Below are 14,798 nucleotides of genomic sequence, written 5' to 3'. Positions count from 1 at the left end.
ATTTACCTGATTGTGCCTCTTGTTTCTTTGGCGTCAAGTGCTCCTTTAAGAGATTATAGACCTTTTCTAATCTGAAAGACAAAGATAAAATATACCAAGACAGTTTCAGTTGTTATGCCTGCATGCAGCCATGCCAGCTTTGGCCATTAACTAGAACACTCAGTGTCTCCAGGGAGCCAAGAAACAGGAATGACTTGAATGATGCAGTGACACCCCCCACCACACCACTGCCTGGTGACTGTGAGGGGGAAACCTTCGAGGCAATACAGATCAAATTATCTATCAATGTCTACAGAAACTTTGTACAAGATAGTTCCCTGTTTTTAGCTTATTCCCCAAAATAAAACAAGTCATTTACTTGGCCTGAATGCCCATCCACAGCATATGTTGCCTCTGAACTATATCTGGATGCTTCTTAACAAAGTCTTCATCATAAGGCAGCATGAACTCCCAACCTTTGTTTATTCTTGCCACGGACATGTGCTCTAGGAAGTCTTTCACATCTTCTGGACAAAGCTAAAAGAAAAAGCAAAAGCATAAATAATATGGAAGTCAATTTACATAGGACATATGCAGCCATGCAGCAATGGGCATTGTTCTATGAGACAAGAAGAGTTGGACTGATTTGGTATGTATGGGGCACCTCCATGAATACACACCCAGCTAAGTCAGAGATACTCATCCTTCTCTGCAGCACCAACACTTTCACACAATGTTAAAAGCACAGGACTTCAGAGAGCAGTGGTAATTAATCACCTGAGAGTCAAATAGCTCATGGCATGTTTTGTGAAGAAAAGGGAGTTTCCAAACTGAGATGAAAAGACTCTGTTGTGAAGAGAAGCATATTCTACAATGTCAATCTTATTTTAAAGCTGCAGGTCAAACATGCTGCACCTACACATGCACAGCTTTTAAGCGGCACTGGATCTTACATTCCAAAAATAGATGGTCTGTGCATAAATTGACTCATGTTTTATCGTTTTACAGCATTTTAAGGAAATTATTTTTCCTCTTTACTTAATGTTTCTCATTCATTTGCCAGTTTTAACAAAATATTCAGGTGCCCGAGTTGCTTTAAAGCTTTTATTCAATATTGACAACTGGCAAATGGTGACAGAAGAGTTGCTCTTTTCTAACGCACCCAAGGCAGAGCAGCTAGTGTGGACTGCACAAGCACTCATCTGCTTTGGTGCACGATCAGTCAGTTTAATTCAAACTGTGTCTGGCTTTCCACTGAAACAGATGAGAGGACAAGATGCATTCCAGTGGCTCAGCGACAAGGCCAGTCATATCCTGTGGAGTCATGGTAACTGTGGGAGCTGCTCAAAATGTTTGTAAAAAGAGTATGTATCTATACCTACCTGTTCCAAAGTGAAGGCATGCCTGGTGAGCAACACTGCAAGTCAGCAGTAATGCAGACACTGTGAACTTTAGAAAAGGCTTGCAGCAGCACCCACTACCAACCTACGGACAATGTGCAACACATATCACCAACTTCTGATTTAGGAATAAAAAAACAAAAAGAAAAAAAATCACTCACTTTTGTAACTGCTGCCACTTCCTTTCTCACAACCCAGCGGTCCTGTGTGAACTTCCACATCTAAGAAGGGAACAAAAGAGAAAAACCTAGTAACCGTATTTAGCAGTTGCTTTACTGAAATTGTAGTAATGACCCTGTTCAATGATGTTACCAGAAAAATGGAAACCCCATTCCTTTCAAGAATGTGGAAGTAGGCGATTAGCCAGGTAGTGGGAAAACACTTTCTAGACTCTTCTGGTCTCAAATAGCCATGAACACAGTATCAAAAGCTTTGAGAGTCCATGGTTTGCCTTGATGAACCTGTGACTACAAAAGCTACGAAGAATCTCTTGAACTCAAACTCCATTTAGCTTCCAAAAAAAAAAAAAAAAAAAATCCACTGCAGTGATGCTGGTACTCCAGAAGTCACACTTGAGGCTCTGCTTCTCACATACCTAATCATCAACCTAAATAAACTCTTCATCCACTTCTGTTAACGCAGTGGGCTGTAAAGGCTGATGACTGTTGCCTTTCTGCAGCACACAGCCCCGTAGAAGGCACCCGTTCCCTTCTTCAGTGCACATCACGGTCACTCATAGCTATGCCAAGATGGCCTGTCACTCACATACTTGTCCCCAGTTAATGGAAAAGCTAGGTGCTCTGCAGAGCAGCTCCTAAGGTCTAACATCCTGAGAGGCAGCTGCTGAGAGCAGGTTAACAGGATACATGAGGACTTGGGCAGAACAATGTCTGAACACCCCTTTGATTTCTTCCTGTCTCCATTTAAATAAACTACAACCTCTTTTAGTCTGTGTGTATTAATAATGTCGTGAAGAATTAAAAATCTCATTACTGCCAATTTCTTCCCGCCCTACGACGTCATCTATGCATCCTTCTCTCTGATTCAGCTTCTCTCTGCCCACAAACACACAAAACCACCACGCTCACTTTAGGGCACAAGGCATTTCTGTTTTAAAGCACAGGAAGCTGCTGTCCAAAGGAAGTAGATCTATCAGCTCTCCTTGAACAGAACTCTGAGGCAGCCATTTCTCATTAGGCCCTTTACCCTCAGCTAGAGCCAATGGTACTCACATCCTCTGAATTTATTATGTGAGAATCTGGGGAAAAAACAGAAGCTTTCAGAAAAGATAAAAACTACTTTTCCTTTTCCCCAAAGTATGGCATGGAACAGGTGGACACTAAAATATGGTGGCCATAAATATTTTTTATCCTTATTAATTACTTTAGACAAATATATACAGGGAAATAAAGTTCACTTTTTTAAGCTAGAACACATTTTCTCCACAGATGCAATACAGCATTACACACTATTTCTGAGCCTTATGACCAGACATTTCACTTCGTCTGAGAGCCAGAAATACCAATGCTTTCTATTTTCTAACATTTTAACTTTTTCCCTGTTGTAGAGCTAATCAGCAAATTACTTGCCTTTAAGATTAACACCAATCCATTTCTCACGCAAGGTATATTTAACATAATTCAAATGAAAGTAATGTATCTTTACATCTTAATCGCTAAAACACTACCGCTTACTTAACTGAACATAATAATTCCTGGTCCCTAGAACTTTACACATGACGTGTCACCTAATCTGCTGTGTCCTAAAGACTTATGTCACTGGGTCACACCTGAATCCAGGTCTCCATATGGCAGTGTCTTGGGCTGACATCAAGTCACAATAAAAAGTCAGTTTCAATCACCATCAGTTTTATCTTCTACTAGTACTGTAATATCCTTAAAGTCTCTTGCACCGCATGCTCCTATTCAGAGCTAAATCTCATAAACTTTGCAAACAAGGGGAACAGTCTAACTGAAAAAAATGAGAGCAATGCACTCGTCAGCTTCTCTTTGATGGGGTGGAAGCCATAAACTGAATATGAACTTAGGAACCACTTAGGAACTTAATTCTTTCCATGGTTAGTGAAAATAAACACAATGCAGAGGTTGTTCCCTTTTGCTGTGGTTACGTGTGTGTTTACAAGACCTGTATTCATTTCAACTTCCATGTGCAGCTACTGCTCACAAAAGGTGCCTGGGAACAGAGTCCTTTCACTGATTAGCAGCTCTGGGGAATAAAGTCCTTTTTAAAGATCAACAGCACATGCTCAGGGAGCACAAGGCTTACCCACACTGCCCTCCTGAGACCTCACAGTCCTGACCCCATGGAAATATATCTGGAGAAACAAGCACTTTATTATCCAGTCCTGGCTTTTCTGTAAGCCCTGCACTGTGGGGGCTATGCGATAGTGGCTCTACAGCACGTATTAGAAAGGGATGAATACTGTTAATGACAGATGATTTGAATCTGCCAGACAGCCACAATGTCAATCTACGCCAACGCTCCCATGACAGATGACTAACAACACCTTCAGGATTAAAGTACAAATAATTTTGTTGGAGGAAACACCTTACTGCAGTAGAGCAGCAGACTTTTGCAATGCCATGGCCTCCCAGGCAAACTTCACCTACGTTTTCCTTTAAAAACAACAAATATTTTTATACTTACAACAAAGTCTCTTCCTCTACAGAGCACTTCTGCAGGGACTCCACTATGTGGACTAGAAGTATCTTTCGGGTAGAGGACATCACTGTTAATTAAAAAGGAAGACAGATTAGTTACTAGGTACTCCAGAAAAATGGCATTGGTGAAAATTAACAAACATGTCCTCCCTGTTCTGCAGTTAAATTATACCTTTATCCAAAGCATGGTTTTCATTAAAGGAATTAATATTGGTGTAATTACACCACTGCAATTACACTAGTGCAAAAAGGCTTACACCAGCAAAGCATAGCCTTGTGGCTAGCAGATGTGTGCAACACAGGTACAAGCTCTGCTTTGTTCTTGCAAAGCCTATCCTCCCTTGGATCAGTGTAAACAAGACCAGGATGATCCTAAGAAATGCTTAGGCTAACCTGGTATGCAGCCTTGAAGGCAGCATTTAGCCAAAATGCTGATGTATGGACATAAGGTTTTTTTATTTCGTTCCCAGCAATCAAGGGCTTAAGAGAACAATACTGCAAAACGTCATGCTCAAACCAAACAGCCCTGAGACCAACACTACCCTGTGTCCTTGTCTACTTGCAAGACCAACTGGATGACATTTGTTAACATGCTCTCCAAGGCCTCAAGGCAGCCCTGGTTCATGATCTTGATCCTACCCAGGCCAAAGAAATGGGTCCCTTCTACATTCAAAGCTCTGATGCGTGCATGCGCTGCTCTGTGCCCAACCATCCCAAATATGCCACATTTCCTAGAGATACACGCATCCTTCTCGGACTAGTAGCAAAGAATCAGCTACAACATAAAAACAATCTGAATGCTAATATACTGTCTCTTAACTTGCTTCCAGCTTCCTTCTGGAATGGCTGGAGGGACAGCAAGGGTTGCCGTAAAAACTGTTCACATTGTTAACACAGGCCTGTATCACAATAGCTGAAACACATCCTGCTAACAGACTTGGACTAGTAGCTGGTGCCACTCATCTTAACACAGAGAGCTATTTCAGAGACTATAATTCTCCGTATGCAGTGCTCCACCCACGTAAAAAAAATCATACTGCACTTTAGACTTCAATTCCCAGTGGGATGTTTTATCCTAATAAACAGGAGGATGATACAGAATCCATTTCATGTGGTACACTCAGCACACCACGCTTGATTTATTAAGCGGGTAATGCCTTCTAGAGGGTAGCTTTCAGCTGACAAGAGCAGCATCCACTGATGAACAGCAAGGTGACTGCACAAAGATCTTTCTTTGACTGAATTTAGCTAAGAAATACTATAGCTGACATTGGTTTAATTTTCTGTGTTTATATTCGATACTAATCTCTGGAAGAATTCAGGGCAGTCCTCCCACAAAAGAACACGAGTGAAGACAACATCAAAAACCTAACATAACTCAAATGCAAATACAGATTACATCACTGCTCAGCCATAATTTTAGCTGGTGTAGGTACTAAGGTATTACCCTTTAACATCAACCCTTCGAATTTTGAATATCTGACTGCACTAAAAAGGACCAAACAATAAATCAAGATTTTACAGTACTGTGAATTAAGAACATGGCTACTTTGGGACACAAGGAAGATGAGTATTAAAAATCCATTGTTCTGATCCTCTCCTTAAAGCAAAAAACCATGTCCCAGTAACAAAGACCAGCCATACCTCTTCACCACCCAGTTTCCCTGGACCAGCATTGCCACCTGCTGTATACAGCGGAGAACTGCCGTAGAGTCAGTCCCAGAGCCTAGCAAACTCATCAGATTTGCAAATGGCATGACCTTCACTGAAAGGCAAAATACACACCAGATTAAGGGTTTCTTCAGTGCGCATGATACAGACATAGATTTATAAATCTAGGATACTATGATTCATGTTGAAGTTCATGGTCAAATCTATACCTTAGAAAAAACCCAGAACCTAAGTTCTACTAAGTCCCCCCTTGCACTACAGTCATCCTCTGTTCTAAAAATACCTGCTAGTGATGCATCACAGTTGATTAGCTTAACTGGTCCCAAATTAATGCATCAATAAAATAAATCTATGCCTTTGGCAATATTTGGAAACAGAGATACCTGACAAGACAGGAAGCTCCTGAGGCAAAGTCCTCAGGATTTGCTCTCATCAGATAGTAACTCTGAAGAAACAAAATACAATTCCTAGATGACACTCATGAAGTGCTTATTACTGAAAACCTCGCAGAAAATGCCAAAGTGCAGCTTGTTGCATTAACCTTCAACTTATGATTCATGTTCAGACCCCACATTCCAGGAGATACCTGCTGAAATAGATGTATCCAGAAAGCTATCATCAGATTAGAAATTATTCTAAGAGTAACTTGACTGCAAACATACAGATCAACAGTCAGATCTGCTGCCAACTGCTCGTCCCTGCACAGCAGGTCTTCTTAAGGAAAGGCTCGGGATTTGGATTCTTCACAGAACAAGAGAGCCAGACAGACTGTCTGGTGGGGTGACAGAACTGGTACTACTAGGAAAGGTACCTCATCTAAGGTAATTAGAAGACACAAAGTAAAGTGCAAATGTATTACAAAAGCTACAAACCATTCTTCATCAGGATCTTAATCTGATCAGCAAGGGGTAAAGTTCTCAGCTGGGCCATAGAAAGCACATTGCTTGGAGCCATTGGTTTGTCACTGCAGGTAAACAAGAAGATTTGTAGCCCATAAAAAAGAGCATCCAGCCAATACGGACTTTGAACATTCTGTACAAACACTTACTTCTCTTCCTCTACGCTTGGAGGCATCAACATCATTAAATATTCACTAGAAGAAAAGAAAACACATCCTTAAAATGCTTGTCGTGGGACTTCCCAGGTTTAAGTACATTAAAGTTATTTCTTGCTTAGAGCAATCCTACTTGTGTGTATCTACAAAACAAATATTAGCCTGAAGAGAGAGCTCTTCCCTTTCCTCTCCCATCTTCCTCTGTAAATTCAGTACTAGTAAAAGCTATTGACATTCATCTGCCCAAAGAGAAGGTATGAAATAAATGAGAGTCAGAATCCCAGCTCTTCTGTACAGAAGAGGTGTCCAAACAGAGGAACTGCAAGAGTAAATACATTAAACACAGGTGCTCTGACACGGCAGTAAGAGGGGTAATGTGAAGTCCTGCAGACAGAAAGAATCAGGCCAGCAACAAGCAAAAAGTCTTCTCCACCCATGTAACTACCAGTGTCTGTGAGGAAAGAATCAGATCCAAAAGACTTCTCAGAACACCTAGCACTGTTCCACTAAGACGTTAAATGTTAAGAAAAACACATCGACGCCACTAAACAGAGAGAGAGCCACTTTCCTATTACTTGGCCATGGTTGTATCAGATTAGAGCAAAGCATTAGTATTGACTGCATCATGGGAAGATTCCTGTATAGCTGCAGTCACCAAGAAACAAAACTGAACAAGTTTCCAGTATGTCTCACAAATCACAAAAACAAGTTTTATAAGATTTGCTACCAATGGAAGTTACTGGCTTCAGTGTTTTAATTTATTTTAACCAGGAGCTTTTCTTTTACTTTTCCTTTACAGTATTTGCAGTCCCAATAACACAGGGTTGTGATAATGTACAAGAGGCTACAATCCCAAGTGAATACAACTAGTTTGAGTCTCAGAGTACAGGGAAACAAAGAAAGCAACCTGAATAAGTTGAAGTTTGTTTCTGTATTTTTTAAACTATTCAATTTTTATCATGGATAGAAATATCAAACAGCAGACTTTTAAAGAATATACCTGCTTATTACCCTGAAAACAATCCCAACAAATTACTGCAATTTCTGTAGGGAACCATCAAAACCATTACCTGGGAGATTTAATTAATTCCGTGTTTTCAGCAAGGCCATGACCTTGACTAAATAAATACTGGCGCTCGTGTTCAGAACGGCTATCCTGGAGATATAGAAAAAACCAAGAGTCGCTACCACATACGGAAAACATACAAAATGCCAGAGAGCTGGATTGCTCACTCCAAACTGTGACCACCCTGTCATTACTGCACCGTTCAAGCGTTCCACCTCACTAACGAATGTTCTGCTTTCACTTTCTTGAACAATGCTCATGTGATGTGGGAACATTTCTGTTGCTATGACTTTGAAATCTGCCGACAGACATGCATGCAGGTCAGACAAACCAGATTTCTGACACTCAACTGACTGGGTTACACAAGTCTTTCACAAAATCCAGTTCATAATCCAAGACCTGAGTGATTCTCCTACTCAGACCCCCCTTTATGGTTGTCCAACTCTCAGTTTTAAACCTTTTCCACCATGCAGATCTCAAAGCATTATCCAGCAGAGGAGGTACTGTAGGCACTGTAGAGTCTGTTAAAGCCTACAGACCTACTTTTCTTCATTCTCTGTTGATAATTCCCTGATTCCCATGGGTCCAGATTTAAAAACAGTTCCAGACTTGGCTGAGCCTTCAGCCTCAGGTGGCCTCCTCAGCAGCCAGCACACACCTACCTTCAAGCCATAGTAATGTAGATGAACCCAGTGCTCTTCTGCTTGTCTCTTCTGCAGGAACTCATAGGATTGAACACGTCGTTGACGAGCTTGTTCGGTCTCAGGGCGGGAAAATCGTACCTAGAAGATTTGGGCATCATTAAATACAGCCCTGAAACCCTCAAAACAAAACACCTGCATTATTTATTTGGTACATAAGTAACAGAAACTAGGGGCCCTAGCTCAAATGAATCATGCCTTGCTGTTAGTGCCATCTTTATGCTTGTGCAACAAGGGCAAGTCCATCTTGCTTCCCCTGCCCCCCCCCCCCCCCCCTCCAGGCCCAGGGTCACCAGGACTAGCTGAGGTTTCCTGTCCTTTTATTTGGGTGTGAATTGTCATGCTTTCTTGTGAACTGTTGCCTGAACTATCATAAAAAGGAAATTTAAACATACAGTAATTTGCTTAACATCATCTTCAGCTTCATCCTGGGATGAATCACCACCTGCCAAAAATACAACAGAATAAACACACCACTGCAATAGAAGAGCCAAAGCCAATCTGTTACCGTTTGGGGACCCATGCAGGGAGAAAGTGGTACTAGGAACTACATAACCATGGGTTCAATCCCAGCTTGCCAAGCTATGCAATGTATGACAGCACCACACTGCTCCTATGATAGGAGATCCTGCTCCCATGAGCTTTGTAGTGTGCAACTTTTCAGTGGCAGTGGTGACACACTCCCTACTGCTGCCCTGTGACACAACCCACCATCTCCTATCCCTCTGCCAATCCCCCATGCTGTGCCCACAAAACCATTTATGCAGCTACACTGAAAATAAGCTCAGCGTAATAATCTGAAAACTTATAATCAGTATATATAATATAATAATAATAAATAACAATAAACACTTTCAGAATATAATGACTCTTATCAGTAAAATTATAGAGATAACTTCTATCTCACCTCCCAAAAGATAACACAACTCATGGAGCATTTACCTTCATTAGCAGCTTCTCTTTCTCGGTGTTTTGCATCAGCCTTGTCCAAGTAGGTGAAGCTTGGCCTCAGCTGAAGAATTCCATGTAGTGGAGTCAGGTGAAGTTCACCTGAAAAAAAAGAAGTAACATTGATTTAAATTTTTTTTTTTTTCCACTGCACAAGGACAGCACTTTTCATTATCTCCCTATCTCTGTAAAGGCACAGCTTCAATTAAACATAAATATTTAATACAGTAAAATGTAGAAAGGGATTGAAGTGAAAAAATTAATCCAGTGCTCATGATTTCAAAGGAGTATGAAAGACGAAGACCTATTTATATTACTTTTGTTTTTGTGCTGAAACCAGATCTTGTAGAGAGCTACATTCTATCTCAGACCTGACCTATAGTTCAGGAGACTCCTGATAGTCATCACTAAAGACAATCTACATATTTTCATCTCAAATGATGATCAGATCAAAACTCTGTGATGGCATTAGGAGACAAGAGAGGGGCAAAAAGTGCTGAACTGGAAAATGAGACAGACACAATTAGATGTAGATAGTAATATAAATAACGATGATAAATTTATGCTGCAAATGTATATTATTTCAGGCCACCATGCACTGTTAATATCCTGGAGCCATCTACAAACCCACAGTGTTCTTATATAATATCTACAATTTTGCTAGACCTTCTCAAGGACTCCAGGGACATTGACAAGGAAAAATTTTCCTTGCTTTAAAGACACATCAGTCAATTAAAACCTAGGCTGAGAAAAAAAGAACAAACAGGTCGTATTTTAACCCTGAAATGAGCATGTTTCACTGATGGGAGCATTAAGCAGAAGAAACTTACCTTTTTTATAAACAGCAGCTGCATAGCGGGAAACATTACTCGCAGCCTGCGATGAGCAGAAAGTTTGTTTGTCCATCAGCTTCCTGCAGACAGATGAATGCTGTGAGATGGTATTCTACAGGCAATGTGGCATAGAGACGTTAAAGGTCTGAAATCAATTCTAAAAACAGAATAACAAGAACTGCAGCAAATATACATACCCATCTTTCTGTTTGCAATTCAGAATTCATGGAGCACACCAAAGAACGTAGCTTACTTCCAAGAATACTTGCTATATAACAGTGTCCAAAGCACCCCTGAGACTGTACAGCCACTTGTTCTCACCTTTCCCTGAAGCCCTGGTGGACATACATATATCTATGCTCACCACAAAAAGGAAATGAAGGCAAAGAGGACACCTACGAGGAATAGGTACTTGTTTCATCTGTACACGTGCCATCTACATTGAGAGCAATCTGTTCTCCCTTGCTGCGACAGTAGTTAGGATTCAAAGTATCAATGGCCATTTCAAGTTCAACCTAAATAATATGAAAGGAAAGACAGCTAATTACCAGGGCAGAACCCCAAACATATAAATTAAGATTCAATACCACATTTGCTAACATTTCCATAGGTTTACAGCAAATTAAATACATAAGCAGCATCATTCAAATTCATAGGGCAATTCTCATGCATAAAGCTGAGCATATACATGGGTTTTTGTAGGATGGTGACATTTTAACAATAAGCTAGAGATACATAAATTCCCATGTAAATAAATGAGAGCAGAGAAACAAGAGTTCTTTAGGCAGCCTTGAAAAACACCTTCACTTTGTTGGATACCTTCCACTACATTATCAGTCTAGTTTACTTACCAGTACAGATCAAGTGCACAAGCAATATCCTTCAAGCCTCCCCATCACTGAGGGTCCACTCAGAATCTCTCAAACTTAAGGTATGTTTCCTTCCAGTTTGGGTACAAAGCAGTACAAACTATGTCCTCTTCAGAGGCAAAGGCCTCGATTCTGCTAAGTTTGAGACTGCAGCACTTACCACTGACTTCATAGTTATTCCTGATTTACAGTGGTCGAAGCACAGAAACAAGCTCCAAGCTTTTAGTTACAAGAACTATTCCCCCTCTCAAACTTTAAACTTCAGACAAGTGTTCAAAAATAAACATTTTCCTGCATAGCATTTCTCTTTATATACTATAATAATACAGTATATATTCTTCCTCAGGGTGAGCCACATATATACATATATTTATTTGATATAAATTTGTGCATCACAGCTACTGCCTCATTTTTTCTTCTCCTTTACATCACTCATAAACTGAACTAGTTACAAGTCCCTGGATGAGACAGCAGATTTACAAGTCTGCACAGGGCTTACAATGCAAATGTTTGCTAATTTTAATAGAAGACTTCCTGAACACAACATGCATCCTAACTCCAAGGTTCACACAAGCACTCTCCTTAAACACTTCCCAGAACAAAATCCTAGTATCACAGACATCTATTTCTGCATTTTTAGATAAGGCATCGTCGTGGTTTAACCCCAGCCAGCAACTAAGCACCACACAGCTGCTCACTCGCTCCCCCCGCAAAGTGAGATGGGGGAAAAAAATCGGGAAAAAAAATAAAACTCGTGGGTTGAGATAAGAATGGTTTAATAGAACAGAAAAGAAGAAACTAATAATGATAATGATAACACTAATAAAATGACAGCAGTAATAATAAAAGGATTGGAATATACAAATGATGCGCAGTTCAATTGCTCACCACCCGCCAATTGATGCCCAGTTAATCCCCGAGCGGCAATCCCCCACCCCCAGTTTATATACTACATGTGACATCACATGGTATGGAATACCCCTTTGGCCAGTTTGGGTCAGCTGCCCTGGCTGTGTCCTGTGCCAACTTCTTGTGCCTCTCCAGCCTTCTTGCTGGCTGGGCATGAGAAGCTGAAAAATCCTTGACTTTAGACTAAACACTACTGAGCAACAACTGAAAACATCAGTGTTATCAGCATTCTTCTCATACTGAACTCAAAACATAGCACTGTACCAGCTACTAGGAAAACAATCAACTCTATCCCAGCCAAAATCAGGACAGGCATTTTAAAATAATAGCCACGGTTTTGGGATACATTTGCAAGCAAGTGCAATCATTCTAGCTTTGCCTGTATTTTCACTACCTATACAACCCCACTGATTTCAAAAGGGCTGCTGCTGATTCACAGCCAGACGAGACAGAAATCAAGACCTGCACTGACACTGAAAGACAGAGCATGCCTCCAAAGCTCAACCCTTTTCTGAACATTGTAAACACCTTTTAAATCAAGCTGTATTAGCACAAGCACCTACAGACTGAATGAGCATTAGTAACTATGTTTCCCCGAGTGACTCTGTTTTACATTAAAAGAGTGGCTTTTCCATCATGACTTGAATTCCTCTCTTTATAAACTACTCTTACTCTAAACTCTACTTTACAGACACAATGAAAGACTCCCCCATACCTCCAAGCACAGAGATCTGGTCCTGCAAGTAGTTGCGTAGTTATAACAGCTTAATAGCACAATGTGCTTTTCTTAAGTACATTCTGCACAACGTAAAACAACTTTTACAGACGGGACTCAAATGATGACCAACCTTCTGCTGCTTTGGTTTTATCTTCGCTGATAAATGTGTAACATCATCATACGTCATGGAAGCTGGACGAATAGGATACTGGAAAACAAACCCATTTCATAAAACCCTCTTCATTTAAAGATCAAAGAACTTCACAGAAATTAACTCAATCTTCCCTGTCCCCTCACATGTAGATCCATTTGCCAGATGGATACAAGACATCAAGAAAAGAAATTACTTGGCTGATTTGTGAGTCATCAGGGGATTTGGGAGTATGACCTAGAAAGCCTGTTGTTTTCCCCCCAGTCCTCTGCCTTTGTCACTACACAAAGCCCTTCCTGCCCCCTACACGCCACAATAAACTGTAATGCAGGAAAATGGTACCACACATTAGTCCAGCAGAAAAAGGAAGTGTTAGAAGCAATTAAAAACCCATCCCTCAGCATTAACTCTCTGGAGAGTTATTACCTAAAAGTAAAGTATTTGTTGGTTTACACAAGTAGCGTTAGCTTACAGGACATGGGCCACACGTAGCTAGTCAGGACACCAGACCCAGGTTTAGCCACATGGGTCTCTCTTCTGAACCATTTGGGAATGCTGAGAGGACAGTGTGGTATCCAAATGAAATCTTCCAGCCATAGCAGTATCCTGCTCTGAGCTGCCATTTCTCCAGAACACTCGCAGGCCCCAGCACTAACCAATGCTCACTCCTGACACGGAGCAACTGTGGGTATCCCAGAGGCAAGGCTGCATAGCCTGTCTCCAGCCGTGCTCTGCTGGCATGTGCCATGCAGAGGATCTGTACAAGAGGCAGTGGGCATCACTGGTTTATAATGAACATTTCATCTGACAGCCTCAAGACTTCCCATTTTGCAGATGGGAAAAGTGAATCACAGGGATAAAATGATTAGAGAAATTCAGTGGCAGAATGGAAAATAGACCTCTACCTTCCTAAGGTATTTCCACCTTCAATCGCTAGTTAGTTTTATCTCCACAACACCAGGGGGTTCTTCTGATGACTTGCACTAAATTATGAATACTGATGACATTTTAAATAGGGCCAGTCCTAATGAAATGTTTGTTTAGTAAAGATGGCAGAAATCAGTGATGACAGAAAATGGCTAAGAGAGTGCCAATTTATTCAAACCATGATAAAAAGACATAATCTACTAAAAGCATTCCCTTAGGGTGGTTAAAGGGAGTGATTTAATGACAAGTCTGTGTCATAAATGACCACTCCTCTCTTGGCAATGATTTAATACTAAATATTTCAACTGACTCAGACCCAAACAGGCTTGCCTATATCCAAGATCTTGGCAGGCTGAAGCAGTAAGGAAAGTTACTGCTCTTTGAATTTATTTTAAACAAACTATCACTGCATAAAAGTTAACTGAAATACCTGAAACAGATACAGCTTCTCCAGTAGACTTCTGGCCAGGAACACATCAATCTAAAAAGCAAAACAAACAACTTTCATCAGACGCCAGCTGTAATTGAAGGAGCTTCAGATAAAAGTACAATCCCTAGAGCTCAAATACTGACAATTTTAGCTTTTCATTACAAATTCTCTTGTCAAAGGTCTCCTCTCTGCTGATTTTGACATGAAATTCTGCAGTTGGCCTTTTTAAAAAACAAACAAAAAACCCCAACTATGCCTAGGCAGCAGACAGTGGCTCTAGCTGTGTTTCTTCTAAGGAAACTTGGCAAACAAACACAAAATGCAAGAGGAAAATTTTTTTCCAAGGGGCTGAAGTGAATCTGTTATCGCAATTATAGAAAGAGGAGGAAGTTCTTTCTTTGGCAGTATGACTGAAAGGTAACTTCATTACTAGTATTTTGAAATAAAATCTTTCTAAATTA

At 40.6% G+C, this 14,798-nt stretch overlaps 1 protein-coding gene across 2 annotated transcripts in view; it reads right to left on the bottom strand.

The window, feature by feature from the left end:
• The window catches only part of POLR3E (RNA polymerase III subunit E), a 32,240-nt gene that overhangs the window by 12,110 nt on the left and 5,332 nt on the right, over nucleotides 1-14,798 (bottom strand). For both annotated transcript variants that reach the window (XM_069810120.1, XM_069810122.1), the window contains exons 3-17: nucleotides 14,338-14,388; nucleotides 12,960-13,037; nucleotides 10,733-10,848; nucleotides 10,331-10,413; nucleotides 9,495-9,602; nucleotides 8,948-8,997; nucleotides 8,514-8,633; nucleotides 7,856-7,941; nucleotides 6,780-6,824; nucleotides 6,604-6,695; nucleotides 5,705-5,825; nucleotides 4,047-4,128; nucleotides 1,541-1,600; nucleotides 359-516; nucleotides 7-71 (exon numbers count right to left, since the gene is read on the bottom strand). In XM_069810120.1, coding sequence (XP_069666221.1) covers nucleotides 7-71; nucleotides 359-516; nucleotides 1,541-1,600; nucleotides 4,047-4,128; nucleotides 5,705-5,825; nucleotides 6,604-6,695; nucleotides 6,780-6,824; nucleotides 7,856-7,941; nucleotides 8,514-8,633; nucleotides 8,948-8,997; nucleotides 9,495-9,602; nucleotides 10,331-10,413; nucleotides 10,733-10,848; nucleotides 12,960-13,037; nucleotides 14,338-14,388 — 1,315 coding nt within the window. The remainder of the gene's footprint in view (nucleotides 1-6; nucleotides 72-358; nucleotides 517-1,540; nucleotides 1,601-4,046; nucleotides 4,129-5,704; nucleotides 5,826-6,603; nucleotides 6,696-6,779; nucleotides 6,825-7,855; nucleotides 7,942-8,513; nucleotides 8,634-8,947; nucleotides 8,998-9,494; nucleotides 9,603-10,330; nucleotides 10,414-10,732; nucleotides 10,849-12,959; nucleotides 13,038-14,337; nucleotides 14,389-14,798) is intronic.

The sequence above is a fragment of the Haliaeetus albicilla genome, chromosome 22 (assembly GCF_947461875.1).
Source record: "Haliaeetus albicilla chromosome 22, bHalAlb1.1, whole genome shotgun sequence".
NCBI lineage: Eukaryota > Metazoa > Chordata > Aves > Accipitriformes > Accipitridae > Haliaeetus > Haliaeetus albicilla.
This window is presented reverse-complemented; position numbering and strand designations above follow the sequence as displayed.